Raw genomic sequence first — 18,789 nt, 5'->3', positions numbered from 1 at the left:
CTCCAAGACGTAGTATGGCTGGGACACATCCTGATGTCCGCTATGCAGCTCAATGTCTTCTACGACTTGGTTTAACCCCCCTTGGCTCAGTGGGACAGAGTTAATGGCCTGAACGCTTATGGGTCTGTTCGGCGTCTCACACCTCAGACAATGAGTCTGGACAAACTGAGCATCCACCAGACTGACTTCTGCTCCACTGTTCACAAGCATCGGTATGCCCTCAGGTACCTTGTCAACCATCACCTCAGCTGACAAAGTACCTTCTGAGGGCGAGGAGGAAATATACACTCCCAGGTCGTCTTCCTCCACACGACCAGGGGGGGCGCGGCTCCTTAGATGGTACAGAAGATTTGGCGTGCGCTGGGCAGACCCTGAAAACATGACCAGTCTGCCCACAGCTAAAACATGCCCCCACATCACGACGATCCGCAGGCAACACCGCTGGGGAACCAACTCCTCCCACCTGCCTGGGCTCATCCACCTGCACCTGTAAGTCCTCCTCAGCAAGGACCCCAGGGGGCATATTCGCCAAAGCCGCAAAAAGCTCGTCCACCGACCGTAGAGATGGTGAATTGTCCAGCAGGGAGAAGGCCCAGGATAGGAGATGACCTTCAAAGAGGGCTATAATAAATCCCACCCGCTGTACCTCACTCCCTAATGAACGAGGGCGGATCCTGAAGTGTAGCTTGCAGGCCTCCTGAAAAAGCCAAAAATTCTCTCTCCCTCCAGAAAACCTGTCTGGGAGAGATAACTTGGGCTCTGGTTGAGCCTGCATCTGAGCTGAGGCCCCGTACCCCTCCCACTGCTGCAGCTGCTGCGCCAACACACCACGCAGCACCCCACGCTCCTCAGTGAGGGTCTGCAGCAATTGGAGACAGGTCTGCATTAGGGCCATGGCTCACCAGGAAAATGTTGTGGTTGGTGATAATGTCACGTGGACCCGTCCTGTGTGACGCGACCCGCAGGCCGGTAGCTGAAACAACAAGACACGGCACGTAAAACTGTCCTGTGTGACACAGCCCGCAGGCCGGTAACTAAAGCAACAAGACACGGGGAAGGGGAAACAGTTACAACGGTGGGCCCTGAGATAGGAAACAGGGAAGTGGAGACCTCCTGCACTCCCCTGAGTCAGTGTCCATCACACTCCTAACGTTCCCTAGGCCGGTTCCGCACCGGGCCCCGATCAGGATACCTGTCACCCTAGCACACCCTACACCTATCCCTTGCTAGGGAGCTGGGTGGTGCAGGCACTGGCTCCACCGCTGTACTAATACACACCAGGGAAAAATACAAATCGGAAACACCAAAACACTTATCTTGCTCTGCTGCAGCACCAGGCAGCAGAGTGCATCACCGTATTAACTTTTCGCAGTGGCTCAACACCTCAGAGCCAGCTGCCTCCTTCACCATCTCACTCTGCTGCGGACATCGGGCAGACAGAGTTCACACCAGTTTCAGCAGTGGCTACAACCTTCAAGCCTAAGGTCCTTCAATGCCTGCACATGAGGAAAGAGACAGTGAATCAGAAAAACTATACTACGTTTCTAATTGGAGGTGTTAGCTATTATTATTATTACACCTAGTACATATTGGGATAGCATCTTGGAGATGGGAATACCCCTTTAATATAGATTTTACCCTTGAATTAAGAGTGAAAAATCAATCCAGAAGGAGAAAGAAAATAAGATATATTATAAAGTTGCTTATTTTCATTTGTACACTTGATTTTTTTTTTAAATAAAAGTTAAAATGGCGGTTACACTTTAACCGCAATTATTAAAAATATGTGAACCCCACATAAAGCCTCTCTTTTATAATGTCTGCATTCATTCTGAACAGCTCATCCTACTGTTAATTGTCAGTTCCTCCAAACTGTCAAGATGAACATGAAATACAGCGGACATTATAGAACGGGACAAGACCATAAAAAAATTACAGCAATAATCGGTAGCAAGTATACTGCTCTATGGGAAGAGTTGAAAGCATAACTGTATTTAATAAATGTATGACCCACTACCAATTTAGTGCAATTATTGAGCAGTTCTCTTCTTTTTCTTTTGGCCATGCCTGTACACATACTAAATGACTGGGACAGATCCTTTCAGTTTGTAAAGATGCAAGACAAAAAAGAGAACAATTAATGGAAACCTATCCTGAAACATTAGCCCTAGCACTGTGCAAAGGTGTCCTTTGACTGGAATGTCTTGGCTCTGTGTGAGAATCCTTTCCATTCTTTGTGTCCTGCAGGTTTTGCCAACCAGGTCTCAGCAGAGATGCCAGATAAAACACCAGAGGGTACAGAAACCACATCGCAGAATGAAGGTGAGTATTGTGTTGCTGATGGAGAGAAGCCTTTCTGTTTCCCAGCTGTACTGCAATACAATATAGCAGTGCATAGTTTCGGGAAACTCGGGAATGCACAGCTCCAGTATATTTTCATTATGTGTTACTTCAATAAATTGTCTTTTTAATGTCGCTTCCCATTAACAATTATATTGTATCTGCCATCAATACTGCATAGCAGCATGCGAGTAACTAGAAATAATTATGGCATTAAATAATCAGAGGCAAATACGCCGATGCCATGATATGGACTTGTTTTACCCTATTATTATTCCTTCTAAGGCTGGGATCACAACGGATTTTCTATCATCGGAGAAAATCTGTTTAATAATGCTAATCACACTCTGATCAATGACAGTGTGACTAGAGTGTGACTAAAGTGTGACTAGAGTGTGGTCAGAGTGTAATCCAATTTTTGCGGATGTGGAGAGTTTAAAAAAAAAAAAAAAAAATTCTCCATTCTATCAGTCCATGAAAATCGGACTGCACTCAGATGTCATATCCAAGTCCGGTCCTTTGATCTTCACGGACCCATAGACATGAATGGTCAGATGCCAATTGTGAACTGAGTGTAATAGCACTACTTATTAGTACTCCTTCACAGGGGCCTACCGGCGGATTCTCCTGTGTGCCAGTCTGAGCCTGTGCACAAATCTCGTGAATGCTTGCAAGACTCCATTGTGACACTTGTGGTCTTAGTTATAAGTTATAAACCTAGCACTCAACTTTAGGATATTCAGAAGAATATTTATTGTAATACGTAAAAAAAGTTCCGGTCAAATTTTGACCTTCTTCAGTTACGTACTGTACCAAATACGTAACGTGCTCTTAATTGGGGTGGTCCGTCCAACTGCCTGTTGTAGTATGCTTATAGAAGCCAGTAGATGGGGCAAAATATGCGCCTATGCTGTTCACTGGGGAGTAGATGGGGCAGGACGTTCCTCCAGAAACAGTATCCACTGCATGTCACTGCACATGCAGTGGATACTGTGTCTGGAGGCACGTACTGTCTAACACAAGGCTGTGGGACGGATCTCCCCAGTGAACAGCATACGCGCATATTTTGCCCCATCTACTGGCTTCTATAAGCATACTACAACAGGCAGTGGGACGGAACACCCCAATTAAGAGCACATGAATCTTCACAATAGGTTTATTACCTATTACCACGTATTTGGTACAGTACGTAACTGAAGAAGGTCAAAATTTGACCGCAACGTTTTTTTTTACGTACTACAATAAATATTCTTCTTAATATCCTAAAGTTGAGTGCTAGGTTTAAAACGTATAACTACTTGGTTTGGGAACCTAACCTTTAGCACCATTACTTAAGTAGTGCTCATGGTGTTTTTCCTTCTACTTGTGGTCTTAGGGCCCCGTCACACATAGCAACTCACCAGCGATCCTGACAATGATATGACCTTGTCAGGATTGCTGGTGTGTCGCTACATGATCGCTGATGAGCTGCCAAACAGGCAGATCTCAGCAGCGATCAGGACAGCGATGACACGGGTAACAAGCGCCGCACGTCGCTTAGTTACCCGCAGTGTACGTTAGATACCAGCGCCGCGCGGCACTTAGAAACCCGCTGTTTACCTTGGTTACACCAGCGCGCTGGTATCTAACGTACACAGCGGGTTTCTAAGTATAAAAAGAGCAAGCCGGCACTATCACAACAGTAATAATTAGAGTCTATATTCACTGGGGGATCTCTTGCATGACATATATAGAAACCAAAAAGAGGAAAAGAATCATGCAAAAAAATAGGATCACCACACAGTATCAATAGGTACAAACTGTGAGCAAATTTTAATAATGACAAGCCAAAAAACAGCACACATTAAAAACATTTAAAGCATCCAAAAGATCATAAATGCACTCTCCAAAAGATGACAGAATATAGCATAATAGATTTTAATATATCAGTAGACCGCAAATGCTCTTTTTGGTTTTAGCGGGTTTCTAAGTGCCTCGCGGTGCTTAGAAACCTGATGTTTACCTTGGTTACCAGCTCCAGCTCGCTGATCGCTGGTCTCCCGCCTGCCACACACAGCGATGCATGCTGGCCAGCGGGAGACCAGCGATCAAAAAAAAGTCCAGGCCATTCGAGCATGATCAGCGATACCCGGCAGGGGGGCCGGTCGCTGATAAGTGTCATACACCGTGATATTGCTGGTGAAATCACTGTTGCGTCACAAAACTTGTGACTCAGCAGCGATCTCGCTAGCGATCTCGCTGTGTGTGATGGGGGCTTTAGTGGTAGGAGCTGCTTAGAGCCCCTCATTCCTTAATCCTCTGATGATCCCCTTACTTTATTTACAAGGGGGGAAATTGCATCGGGATGTGGTATTCAACTTAAAGATAAGTGACATTAAGGCTATGTGCACACGGTGTGGATTCTGCTGCGGATCTGCAGCGTTTCTGGCCCTGCGGGTCCGCAGCAGTTTCTGCTGCGTTGTACAGTACCATTCTTTGCAATGGTAAAACTAAAAACGCTGTGCACATGCTGCGGATTTTTCCGCGCGGATTTGCTGCGGATTACAATCCACAGCATGTCAATTGTTTGTGCGGATTCCGCTGCGGTTTCACACCTTCACCATTATGAGGTGTGAAACCGCAGGGCTAAACCGCAGCAGGTAGACCGCAGGTATTTTGATCTGCGGATTTTTCAAAATCCGCAGCACTTCCAACTACGTGTGCACATAGCCTTATAGACCTTTTCATGAGTATATGAGGGATTTAGCATAATTCCAATATATATTTTTATCTGTTTTTAGTATCTGAAACCTGCCTTGTCAGTGCTTGCTGAGCACAGACTTAAATGTGTTTTGTAAGGCTTTATGCTCTGTTGTTGTGATACCACATTTATGGGTAATGCTGCGCCATTGTCATAGAACCTAGTCTGTTAATGTGATATCATATCTAGGGGTTACTTTACCCTGGTGAAACTTCATTGTGCATCTTCATGCAGAATATATCACATTACTGATATACCTTGACCTACTTTATTATAAAACCTGTGTAATACCACACTTCTGGGTGATACTACCTGACTTTCATAAGACCCAATACAGTCTGTTGCTGTGACATCATAACTAGGGGTGACTTTTCCCGGGTGAAATATCACTGTTGGTCTTAGTGAAGAACATTGACATCTTATACCATTACTTAATTTATCTTATAATTTGCCCTTGAGCATTATAATACATGACCTATGTTTGGCCTTATCCCAGTCTAAAGACTACTTGTCTGGCTGGGATTGGCCTTTGTTATATGCAGCCATGAATAAGAGAAATATTCTCTAATTTATCAAAATCCATTCCAAGGATATAGTGAGCACTTTATTTGGATACCTGTATAATCTTTTGCACCACTGATCATACAAAAACTCTAGTGTCAAGTTCAGAGCACTTTAAGGGTGTTGTTGATGGCTTTGTGAGGGATTCCCTTCTAAGGTCAGACAGGGTTAGACCACGTGGAGCGGAGCGCCATTACGTTCCCCATAGGGTGCCAACCTCCGCGGCCAGGTAGGAAAACGGAGGACTATTTTCTGTTCCCTTAGATATTTTCCTTGATACACATATGTATCTCTGTCCTTATATAGGGCTATTTGTGACCTTTACCTGATCTACGCACCTATATGTGTTATATATGTTTGAGATTTTTAGATAAACTACAATAAAAAATAAATTTTATAGGTTCTGTCTTTCTCTTAGGTTATAGAACAATCAGACCTTGTTTATTCTCATGGTTTTCCCCTGCTCTAATAAACTAGTCAGATCATGGTTAATCGATTACCACCATTAATTTTAATAGAGAGCTTACTACACACACTTGTCTTTCCACTAAAGGATAATAATTAAAATGTTCTATCTGAACACTTTCATTAGGTTGTCTCCTTTTTCCATTTAAAGTAAACCTGTCAGGTTACCTATAGCCTGCAACCCAGCAGTAGTCACCTATGTAGGACTAAATTACCTGCCCAACCAGCCCTGTATAATGTTATTCAGTGAACATTGGGTTTAAAAAAAGCATTTATAAGGTCCTCGTTTGCTATGCTAATTTGACTAGTTGATTGACGTTACTTGCCCCAGACTAGTCAAGGTACTGTCACACTTAGCGATGTACCAGCGATCCCGACCAGTGATATGACGCGGTCAGGATCGCTGGTACATCGCTAAGTAGTCACTAGTGAGCTGCCACACAGGCAGATCTCACTAGCGACATCGCTGGGGACGGGGATCGCTACTTACCTGTCACACCAGGCGATCCTGCGTCCTCCCGCCCGGCTCCACGCGTCGCTCGTCTTCACAGCAGGAAGCGCCACAGGAAGCTGATGACGAGAAACGGTCCTGAACGTTCTCGCGCGATCAGCGATAATCAGCGGGGGAGCGGGTCGCTGGTAAGTATCAGACACAGCGATATCGCTAGCAATATCGCTATAACGTCACTAGTTATAGCGATATTGCTAGCGATATCTCTTAGTGTGACAGGCCCTTAAGCCCTCTTTTCATGTTATCGCGCCCCTATGGGAGTGATAACATAATTTGCAGGAGCTGACGTCATCACCAGCTCTTGCAAATCTCGTGCATACCCACAGCTTTTTTCACTCATGTCATTGTGCCAGCTGAGTCTTGTTCCTGCTGAGTCCGCCTGTTCTTCGGCTCCTCCATGGACATGAGCCATGTTCTGCACTTCCCGTCATGCGCACTGCCTCTCTGAAGCCAGGAAGTGTACATCCGCCTACAGAGGTGCAGTGATGTTGCTGAAATGAGAGTCTTGCAGGAGCTGGCGATGACTTCGGCTCCTGCAAATTACGTTTTCATGCCTATTGGCACAGCAGACAGAGGCCTTATAAATGCTTTTTTTTAAACCTTGTTTTCACTGAATAAGGTTATACAGGGCTGGTTAGGCAGGGAATTTTGTCCTACCTAGATGAATGCTGCTGGGTTGGAGGGCATCGGGGACCTTACAAATTCCCTTTAACAAAAACATAAAAGTAGGTTGAAGGTTGACCAACCATTGAATAAAATCATATACCTTGAAGGGAATCTGTCACTAAGTTTTTGCCACCTGTGGAGACACGGGGGGGGGGTTAGCGCGCACCCAGGTCTGCTAGTCGAAACTGCATGGATCAGGGATCGTCTCACCAAACGCCCACTCTGCCATTAACGTGGGCATAACGTTACTCTGACAACACAGATTGAGGGTAAAACAGTGTGGCAATGCTTTATTAAACCACAAAACAGGCAGATGACACGTAGATCAGTCCCAGCAAAATACCCCAAGATGTTGTACATTACAGAGTCTCACCCTGCCGCTGACTCGCCACTAGTGATGAGCGAGTACTCTCGTTACTCGAGATTTCCCAAGCATGCTCTGGTGATTTCCGAGTATTTGGATGTGCTCGGAGATTTAGTTTCTGTCGCCGTTGCTGCATGATTTGCAGCTGCTAGACAGCCTGAATACGTGTGGGGATTGTCTGTTTGTTAGGAAATCCCCACATCTATTCAGGCTGTCTAGCAGTCGCAAATCATGCAGCTACAGCAACGGAAACTAAATCTCCGAGCACATCCAAATACCCGTGGATCACTCACTCATCACTACTCGCCTCGATATTGGCAGCTGTTACTTCAGAGCTTCCAGGGTCGACTACCCTACCTGTGGCACACACACAGAAAGGAGGTAATCACATGCCTAGGAAGATGAAAGTCCATTGAGGTACAAGGCCAATTGACCTGAGGGTTACAACCTGGCTTCTCCAAACATATCCATGGTTCAGCAATGGTCAGTGGAGCAGATCTGTATTCTTCCAACCAGTGCCGAGGTCTCCTAGGTTGTTTCCTATAGAATGATAGATCCGTGTCCCTCGTAATGGAGCCATGATTTATTGGCTGCTGCCCTGTCTCTGGTCCTTTTGGATGTATGGATGTCTTGGCAGAATCTCTGGCTTGTCTCTCTGTAGAGGCATGTAACCTCTTTTTATAATTAACAAGTGTCCTTCATTTAGTATTTACATAAAGGGTAAGAATTGAGATGAGATCAAGTTGCATTACTTGATTATGTAATCTATTTGCATAGTTTTCCTCCTCTGTTTTAGATGTCAACAAACTATCAGGCCTACACAATGCATAATTAGAATATTAGTAAACATCACTAGTCATCAAGGATAAGAGCACAATATGTTATATCAAATGTCAACTTAAAAGTCAATATTACAGGCTTACACAAGCAAAAGTCTTTTTTCTTGACCAATAAGAAATCAACACTTAAATTCAAAAGTCAACATATAGATAACAGTCTATTCTTTCTGGCTTGCTAAAAATAATAGTCTGGTTAATTAAGGTACAATGCTATATCTTCACACCACCTAATTGGCGATAATCATAATTTAGATACAGAGACCCTTATTTCAAGGATGTGTCAATTACTGGGCTGCTTGCTACAGTTTTCATGAAATTAAAAGAAAATTCTAAATAGTTTTATCAATCGGAGGTTATCACTAAAGGATTAGTAAACCTCCGTCCATGTAGCCTTCCATATTCATGAGCTCTGTATGTCCCCATCCCCACCACTGATTGGTAGCTTTCTTCCTATGCACAGTGTTCTTTGTAGTCTTAATACAACTGTGTGCTTGATCTCTTACATAAAAAAGAATAAAATATTTTAAAGGAGTAGCTACTTTATCCCTCCATAGAGTATAATAAAAAATATCTCAAAAAATCACTTGTTGGGATTTTGGCAACTCATTGGAAAAAACGGACTTAGGTGTAGCCTAACAGTGGTTGTTGAGTATAATGTCTTTATAGCCCATAGATCTCAGAGCTGTTCTAGCTGCTCATGAATATGTTTAGTCTTGTAAACACAAAAAGCCTCCAGCCATACATTCTGCCAGCTCAGTCTCTTTTATTTCCCAGCACGGAACCTATGTCAATTAAGATTGATTTCACCTAGTCCTACATCCAATCACCTTCCTGGGGGCCAGCAATTTCACAAAGATCAGGTCTGACCACAAACCACTTCTACTATGCTACTTTTTTAACTCCTCTGCTTCCCCTTTATTATTGATAAGCCCACCAATATTGATCTAGCTCTTAAGCCCCCTTCACACATAGCGAGATCGCTAGCGATATCGCTAAAGCGTCACCGATTTTGTGACGCAACAGCGATATCGTAAGCGATCTCGCTACATGTGACACTTGCCTCCGACACGGCACCCCACTGGATATCGCTGATCGTGCGAGATCGACCTGGTCCATTTCTCGTCGTCGGCTTCCTGCTGGTGCCGACAAGCGACTCCATGGACGCGGGCGGAACACGTCACCCTCTCTGCGTGTGACAGGTAAGTGACGACCGCTGCTGCATCGCTGTTAAGATCTGCCTGTTTGGCAGCTCACTAGCGACCATTTAGCGATGCACCAGTGATCCTTATTTTTCAGCCAAAAATGTGAATTTCCATCTGCTTTCCTAAAGGTTTTTTGTAATTGAGCAAAATAAGTACACATTAGTAATTAAATGCTAAAACTGGCATCCATCGTATCTTTTTTTTTGCAAATGTAGGCTGTGGGCAGACTGGTTTTGAGCCTACTTTCAGAAGAGTTGGGAGAATGCTAATATAGGTACGGTATAGCATAAGTCATCCATTGATTACATGGAATATTTATTTTTCAATGCCTAATTGCATACTGCACACAACAGAAAATGTCAGCTGGAGAATATCACCATGACAAGGACCAAAAAGACATTCTTAAAGGGGTTTATGTGCTCAAAAGCCATTTCTGCAGTCACTGTATGTAGAGTATTGAGGGAAGCGAATGAGAAGCTAGTAGGCACTTGACGGCAAGTATGCAAATTCCATGCTCGCAGTCACGTGACCATTCACTCATGCTGAAAATGAAGGGGAATCCTGACAGTATGAAGAACTGCAGAAATTTCTTTTGCGCCCAGAAAACCCTGGTGTCATGATCCAGTCCAGGTTTTGAGTCCTATCTGCCCTTTTCCCGGGCTGATCATGTCAAGGGTTAACCCTGCCTGGCCTCATTTTGGATTCAGGTTTGCTATTTCTTCCTGCTGCATCCTGCAGGCCATATCAGTTATATTTTCTGCCGACGGCGTGAGTATCTGACTCTGGTAGTACCCTGATTTGTCCTCCTGCTTTTGCTGACTTTGCCCATGTCTGTTTCTCCACCATTCCCCATCCCGACTCAGTGTTTCCCTTTCATGTTTAGGACTCCCTGGTATCTGACTCATCTTGGACCCTTACCTGCTGTTTGTCTCTTGTCTTTGGCATATCTGCTCCTGAACGGTACTGACCCATTGGGCTTGCTTCTGACTGTGTGTTTGTTTATTCCTTTAGTACTGCGCTACAGACTAATATCAACTCAGCTTGTTTGACTATTCTGCTGACACCTGGTGGTAGCCTCGCTGCTGCACTGCAGGTCTGCTCTTGCTGTGTGCAGTCCTTCCGTCACTCTATTGTCACCTAGTGGAGCTTGCATCTTTACCTGCATAGCAGCAGTGTGACACCTGGTCAGACTGATTTCTTCTCTTCCCATGTCTACAGCCAGACATACAGCAATTTATGCAGTTAGGGGAATGACTTGGGCATCATGTTAAAGGGAACATGTCATCATGCAGTCCAAACTCTGCATAGGATGGGATAGAGAAGAAGAACCTGAGCTGATTGATGTATAGGTTTACTGGAAATATTCTGTATAAGTTATATTTTATTCATTGGAATCCCTAATGTTTGTTTGGATATGAGTCCAATGGGCGGTCCGACCTGGATAGTCATGCAAGGAAGACTATCATTCGCTTAATAGGACTGCCTACTGGACTCTGCACACTGATGCGTGAAAACACTAAAGAATCAGATTAAAATGAATAGAATGCAAGGTTTACTGAAAATGTCCCCAGAAAAATGTACATCAATATGATCATCTTCTCCTGCTCTACAAGATTGTGCCTGCAGATCAGATACCATTTTGAACATGAGAGGTTCACTATAAATGCAGCCTCAGAGTAACTATATACATTTTGGCCCTAAGTGAAATCTAGTTTAATTTCTAAGCTTCCTTGCTACTTGTATTTCCTCAGTTCTGTGACAATTCTGACATAAGCCATAAAACTCTTCAGCTCACACTTATAAGAAATGAAAAGCCTTCTTTGTCCTACTTGACCTTGTTGGTATGAAAACTTCTACTACTTTACTGTGTTCTTTTAATGATAATACAAAAGAAGACCACAAAGTAGAAATCAGCATGGAAATGCTCAAATCAACACTCAGTGATCAAAAAATGAGGTGCTTGTTAGGCCACCTTCCTTTATGTCCCCAACATTCCCTGTAGGCAGGAAGGGTATCATGACTGTCAGAACTGCTCCATTCATCCTTATTTACAAAGGATTGGCTGCTTTCGTTAGTGGTGCTTATACTGTTAATTGAATAATCCCACAATCTCCATTTTTCATGTCAGTCTATTATAGTAAGTTTACACTAGCCATTTTTTCAGCATTTTTTTCTGCAGCAAAACCTGATCTCTTGGCAGGAAAGAAGCTGCAGAAAAAAGCAGGTTTTGCTTGGCTTTTCTTGCATTTTTTGCTGCTTTTTTGTGCTTTTTTTGCTGTGTTTTTAGCATGTTAGATTTGTCTCTTGTGCATGCTGATAAAATGCAGTGAAAAAAATGTCCTATTCTAAAGAATCAGGTTATCGCCCAAAAAAACGCAGCAAAACCTGATACCTGCGTTTTTGCTGCAGATTTTCAGCGTTTTTTTCACCACTCATTCATGTCAATGGGTGAAAAACACTGAAAAAAGCATGAAAGAAGTGATATGCTCCATTGTGCAAAAAAACATGCAAAGCACAAAATACTGATGACAAAAATAACAAGGTGTGTGAATGAGATTTCTGGAATCTCATAGACATAGCTGGTACGGTAAAAAGCAGCTGAAAATTTGCATTAAAAAATGCATCAAAAAAGCGCTGAAAAAAACACCTAGTGTGAACTTACCCTTAAACAAATATTTAACCCTCTAAAATCAACAAATACATGTAAAAAGAGCATTTTATACAGTAGTGTATTGCAAACTAGCAGTAACAAATACACATTCAAATTTACAATTTTTATTTTTCAGTAGCTTTTTAGAAAAAAAAAAATAACTGGCTCAGTATTGACCTCAATGTACTCCAATCTGATATTGGATTGTGAAGTTTGTAGTAGTTTAGAATTAGAAAAATGGTTAAGCCATATTTTTAAAACTTTTCTCTTGTTTAGGGAATGACCTTATAAAATAACTATAGAAAAGAGAAGCTCTGTTTTTTATTTTAATTCTAAAATGTACTGTCTAGGAACAGTGCACTGGACAGTATATCACCAGATTTCACTTATTGTAATATCGAAGTTTAATCTTTCCAATGGTCCTGCTGAGCTATTCTATACAAATGTTTGCTCTGATCTTCAAGTAACTTTCCAAAGTTTCAAGATGTTATTCTCAGACTCCTGCTGAGCGTTCCCTTCCACAAGCCATTGTTCAGATCAATTTCCCACCTCTCCGTGTTCCCAAATTGCAATCTGAAGGGTGTTGCAAAAAACTAACAAACTAGTGTTAGGGCCCCGTCACACCAGCGATCCCGACAACGATATTACCTTGTCAGGATCGCTGGTGTGTCACTACATGATCGCTGGTGAGCTGCCAAACAGGCAGCTTCACCAGCGATCAGCACCAGCGACACGGGGGTAACGAGCGACGCACCTTACTTAGTTACCCACTGTGTACCTTAGTTACCAGCGCGCTGGTGCAGGGAGCTGGTAACCAAGGTACACATCGGGTTTCTAAGCACTGCGCGCCGCTTAGAAACCCTGCGTTTACCTTAGTTACCAGCTCGCTGATCGCTGGTCTCCCGCCAGCGATCAAAAAAATTTCCTGGCTATTCCAGGACAATCAGCGATAACCGGCAGGGGGGCCGGTCGCTGGTAAGTGCCACACACAGCGATCTCGCTGGTGAGATCGCTGTTGCGTCACAAAACTTGTGACTCCGCAGCGATCTCGCTAGCAAGATCGCTATGTGTGACGGGGGGCTTTAGATATATTTCACTTATATCCAGGCTAAAAAGGCATTCAAAGTAAATTAGCTCCTATTGTGCGTATTAATATAGATGTCCTAAAGGCTAAAGGTGCATGTGCACTGAAAGATTATTGTGAAGACGTTTTCCTTGGAACACTTTTTTCAAGATCATCTGACGGTGTAACTAGGCTTCTGATCACCAGATGAACAAGCAAAACGCTTGTTCATCTGGTGAAATGATCTTTTGTGCGGCACAAAAGATCATCTTTCTGAGCAGTGCATCATCTTGTGTTAACAGGACTCGCGCTGCCGATGACAATGGCAGCTTATGAGTACTAAACAATGTGTTATGGATAATTTAGTATGCTTTGAGAGTTTGTTCTGCCTCTGTTGCTCCGCGTTCATTTAGTGCCGCCGGTTGTTAATGTAAACCCACCTTAAATTTCTCAATGTATAGAAGATAAAAAAATACCCTTAAAATCTGATCATATTTAATGCATTTATGTATATCACCATATGCCAACCATGCTCTCTGTCTCCATATGATATTTTTTTCCACTGTAACCTGGGCATCCATAGGAGCTCCAGTTAGAGGGAAAAACAACATCTTCCTGCTGTGCTGGGAACCAAATGTGGCTTTGCTAGTAACCAGCAGCTCTGTTTGCACAGACACGGTGAGCAAGTGGTCGTCAGGTCCTACAGAAGCATCGGCAGAAAAATAATAGTCAATGTATTTGGCAAAGGAGAAGACAGAAACGGTAATAAATTGCTTCTGTCTTCTCCACATGGTTCCCAACTGTGTCTGACAGATGGGGAGCAGACCTGTTCCTGCTAGATTGCAAGAACAGGAGCTTTAACCCCCAGCAATAAATTTTCAGTAGAGCAGGATTAAAACATAGGAACAAGCACCATACATTTACGGTGCTTGGTCATTTTCTGGCCAAGTTCCATCCATTTATCCATTGTAAATTTTGAGGAATAAAGAAGTTGTCTATAGTTGCATTGTTTTATTTATTGCTAATTCACGGATCTACCATGAAGGTCGAGTACCTTTCAGTATTAGCAATCATTTTATTTTGTCAGGGAAATCTTTTGCCAGTCACATATTGTATATTTATGTGGATGGCTCCAGGCCGCCAGAGCAGAGTATATAGTATAAAACCTGCTGGCAGCACTTACCAAAGTGGTTAATGGTTTCCATCTGAGAATGGACTAGAAAATAAGTGGAAAAAGGTAAGAAATTTATAAAAGATGCTGTTTTTTAGATTTAGGCCTGGGTCACACTTGCGAGAAATTCGCACGAGTCTCGCATCTTAATACCCGGCATTGCCGCCGGTACTCGGGACCGAAGTGTGCTGCTGCATAGAAATACATGCAGCCGCACACTCCGGTCCCCAGTGCCGGCGGCCGTGCCGGTTATTGAGACGCTAGACCCATGCGAGTTTCTCACAAGTATGAACCCCGGCCTTAAAGAGTATATGGGAAAAGATGGAAGCTCACTTTCTGCTGGGACACTCATAGGACTTGTGACATGAGAACATTTTCCCGACTACTTATATTCCTCCCACATGACTGCCTAAATTATTTTTAAGATGTTGGGCAGGAGTCCGTCCGCATGTGTAAATTACAGCATACTGACATCTCAATTTACAGGTGCTGTAAATTTAACGATCTTGTTAGTTTTGTTTCTTTTTTTTAAGCCATGGCAACCATAACATATATCATTTGGACAAAATATAGTGTGGCAGTCGAAAATAAAGTAGACAGCAAGCAATCTGTATGAGAGATGCAATTGAGACACCACGTGCCTCTATGGCAGCCATATACACTGGAGCCGTAATACGACTGGGAGCATGAGCCGTAACATCAGTCACATTCGAAATATTCAGATTTATAGGCAACATTTATAGGCAACGATGATTCTGCCGATGTCCTCTACAATGCACCAATATGGATTTTTTTTATCTATTACGACCTTGCAGGATTTTAAGTGTATCTAGTCTAAAAAGTTATTTAAAACTTTTTTTTCCCAATACCCTATAATATTCTCACAAAGTCCCCTAATTATATTTCTTCAATTTAACCAGGTGCTTAACCATTGGATTCAGGTTCCTTGAGTCAACCAAAGAAACTTACGGTATTTTAAGGGTTCCCCTCAAACTATACAGGACTGGCCAACTTTTAATTACCGGTACATGATAAACTTTGTCATTATTGCAGACGCAGAACATGTAATCATTATAGACTAATAGTTTCTACTGGACCTGGATATTATTAGGTCTAGACTCATTACATGATCCTCTGGTTTGGTCATGCAATGTTTGATATTAAATATCTATGAAAAAGCTCATCTAGCTCTCTTTTTATCCTTTTACTTAATGATGCCATATACTCCTAGTATAGATAACCAATAACATGAAAGAAAAACTAATATACATAACCAAGATCTTACCTGGCCTACATTTCATTCTTGCAGCAGATTGTTTTTCTACCTTAAAGTTTAAATGCTACCATTTAGTAATTTCGCTAAAAATGCATTAAAAAAACTTTAGGCTATGTTCACATTTTACGTTTTTTGCAGCTTTTTTAATATTATTAGCTGCGTTTTACAGTACCAGCAAAAGCTGTGAGATTTCAAAAATCTTGTGTGTTTTTTTCCTGATTGGAGAACTGCAGCATTTTTTAAATCTGCAGTATGTAAATTCTTTGTGTTTTCTTCAACATTTTTGTAGCGTTTTTTTTTTCACTCAAAGAAATCAGTGACAAAGTGCAAGCTTTTGATTTTGCTGCGTTTTTCTTGAATAAAACTTATGTTATTAAGCATGTGCTGTAGACAAAAGACACGTATAATTTGCACCAAATAATGCAGCAAAGAGGCACACAAAAAAACCGCAAAAGCCTTAAGCTGGAGTCACACATAGCAACTTACCAGCGATCCCAACAATGATATCAACGTGTCTGGATCGCTGGTAAGTCGTTATGTGATCGCTGGTGAGCTGTCAAACAGACTGCTTCACCAGCGATTAGCACAGCGATGCCGAGCGCGTGGCATCACTGTGTTCGTTAGCGCTGATGCCATATTCATGTCAAAAATAGAATTAAAATAAAAAATATTGTTATTCTCACCTTCCGACGTCCCGCGCAGCATTCCCGCCTCTCTCCACGCTCCCGGTCCCAGTGATCCTTTGCTAGAATTACCGCGATGACGTCCGTTCTCGCGGGATCGCAAAGTCTCGCGGTCATTCTTGCAAAGGATTACTGGGACCGGGAGTGTGGAGAGAGGCGGGAAGACTGCGCGGGACGCCGGAAGGTGAGAATAACAAAAATTTTTATTTTTTTAATTATTTTAAAGCTGATCGCTGGTCTCCCGCCTGTCACACGCAGCGATGCATGCTGGCCAGCGGGAGATCAGCGACGAAAAAAATGTCCAGAGGTTTCTTGCAGCGATCAGCGATACCGGAAGGGGGGCCGGTCGCTGATCGCTGTCACACACAGCGATCTCGCTGGTAAGATCGCTGTTGTATCATAAAAGTTGTGACTCAGCAGCGATCTCGCTAGCGAGATCGCTATGTGTGACGGGGCCTTTACTCTACGTACACAGCTCATTTGAAGAGCAATGTATGCCCATAAGTGCAAATTGCAAAAAAAATTCTACAAGTTAATTCTGCAATGATGTGTTAATCCACTACTACTGCTCCTTCTTTTTGTACCCACATACAGTAAAAGAGAAAGCAGCATAGGATTACAGGACACACAGGGTTTGTCTGCAATCTGTAATAATCCAGATTAGGGGTTCACAACGTGCTGGCTGGGGGTCACATGTGGCCCACTATGCCATTTTGTAGAGCCCTCAACAATCTGGTAACAAACATGGTTGTCATTGTCTGGTCTTTGCTCACAACTTTTTGCTATGTCAGAGCCGAGTAACATGAAGCTTGAAAATAATGTTCAGTAGACAGTAATTGTTCACTCTGTGGTCATCTTTGGGACCTCCATATATCTTCGAAAATGGAGGTGCCTGTCCTCTGTGTGGCACTCCAATGACAAGTGGATGAGGTAGAACACCAGCTATGCATGAATGTGGCTATCTTCATCATAACATGATGGGGAACGTGAAATACTTGGCTATTTCAGAATCTCATACATGCTGCAGGATGCTTACATGACTTCTTCCATCTTGGTTTGTGCATAAAAAAGAAGACCCTCATCCTACAACTAGATGGACAGAAGTGTCATATAAGATAATCTTGTTTTTTTATTAATTTATTCCCTTTTTTATGATTGCCTTATAAGACAATTTCCACTGCTTTTTTGTGTCCTATGGGGTTGGCTTAACTTTAACCTGACAGTGTGGCCCTCAGAGAAATAAAGATTGTGCATTCCTGATCTACAGGGTGGGCCATTTATAAAGTTGGATCCAAAATGGCCGACTTCAAAATGATATCATCAACCATTCCCATTTTATTTAGGTGTAACCATGGCCCACCTAGGTGTATCCATATAAAAGGCCCACGCTGTAGATACATGCTGTAGATATGCATGTTCTGTCTCCGCATAAGGCGAATGGAGGTTTAGCTGGCTGATAAAGGGGCTGTGAGAATCCGTACTTCCGTTGTCCTAGATGGGGAACTTGTTATGAATGAGTCACCGAGGAGGAAAAAACAAAAAGCAAGCTAAGCCCAGAAAACCGGAGAGGTTGGTAACTAGCGGATTGCAGACCCCTGATCCTATCCACAACAACTAGCAGTAGCTGTGGAGCATGCCTACGGTGGTCCTAGACGCCTCATCACGGCCGGAGAACTAAATAAGCCTAAAGAAAGAAAGGGAAAATCTAAACTGCCCCAGAGCAGACCCCAAAGCAATAGACAGCCCCCAACATGTATTGTCGGTGAAACAAGATGAAGACACAGGTAGAAAGATAGGCTGAGCAAACGATGGGGCCCTCGCTGTTATGATTGAGTCACCGTAGGAGGCAAAAACAGAAATGCTAGCTAAGTCCAGAAAACCAGAGAAGTTGGCAGCTATCGGATTGCAGACCCCTGAACCTATCAACACAACTAGCAGTAGCCGTGGGGGGTTCCTATGATGCCCTAGACCCCTCGATCACAGCCGGAGAAATAGCTAGGCCTAAAGAAAGAAAGGGGAAAACTAAACTGCCCCAGAGCAGACCCCAAAGCAATAGGCAGCCCCCAACATATAATGACGGTGAAGCAAGATGAAAACACTAACACAGGCAGAACGATAGACTGAGCAAAGACAGGGCCCAATCTAGCTAGATAGAAAAGGACAGGAAGGCTGCTGTCTGCAATCCATGAAAAACCCTATGAAAATAAGAGCCAACAGACTGACAGTGAAAAAGGCCCTGAAGACGCTAGGCTTCAAAA

At 43.1% G+C, this 18,789-nt stretch overlaps 1 protein-coding gene across 3 annotated transcripts in view; it reads left to right on the top strand.

Annotated features, from left to right (window-relative positions):
• Window positions 1–18,789, top strand: part of PLEKHG1 (pleckstrin homology and RhoGEF domain containing G1) — a 335,313-nt gene that overhangs the window by 140,002 nt on the left and 176,522 nt on the right. Inside the window, exon 2 of one of the 3 annotated variants that reach the window (XM_073557654.1) lies at window positions 2,248–2,322. The exons of the other annotated variants lie outside the window; for them this stretch is intronic. Coding sequence (XP_073413755.1) covers window positions 2,274–2,322 — 49 coding nt within the window. The 5' untranslated portion in view covers window positions 2,248–2,273. The remainder of the gene's footprint in view (window positions 1–2,247; window positions 2,323–18,789) is intronic. 3 annotated transcript variants of the gene reach the window in all.

This window comes from Dendrobates tinctorius, unplaced genomic scaffold, assembly GCF_039654945.1.
Source record: "Dendrobates tinctorius isolate UK_male_01 unplaced genomic scaffold, ASM3965494v1 ptg000250l, whole genome shotgun sequence".
NCBI lineage: Eukaryota > Metazoa > Chordata > Amphibia > Anura > Dendrobatidae > Dendrobates > Dendrobates tinctorius.
This window is presented reverse-complemented; position numbering and strand designations above follow the sequence as displayed.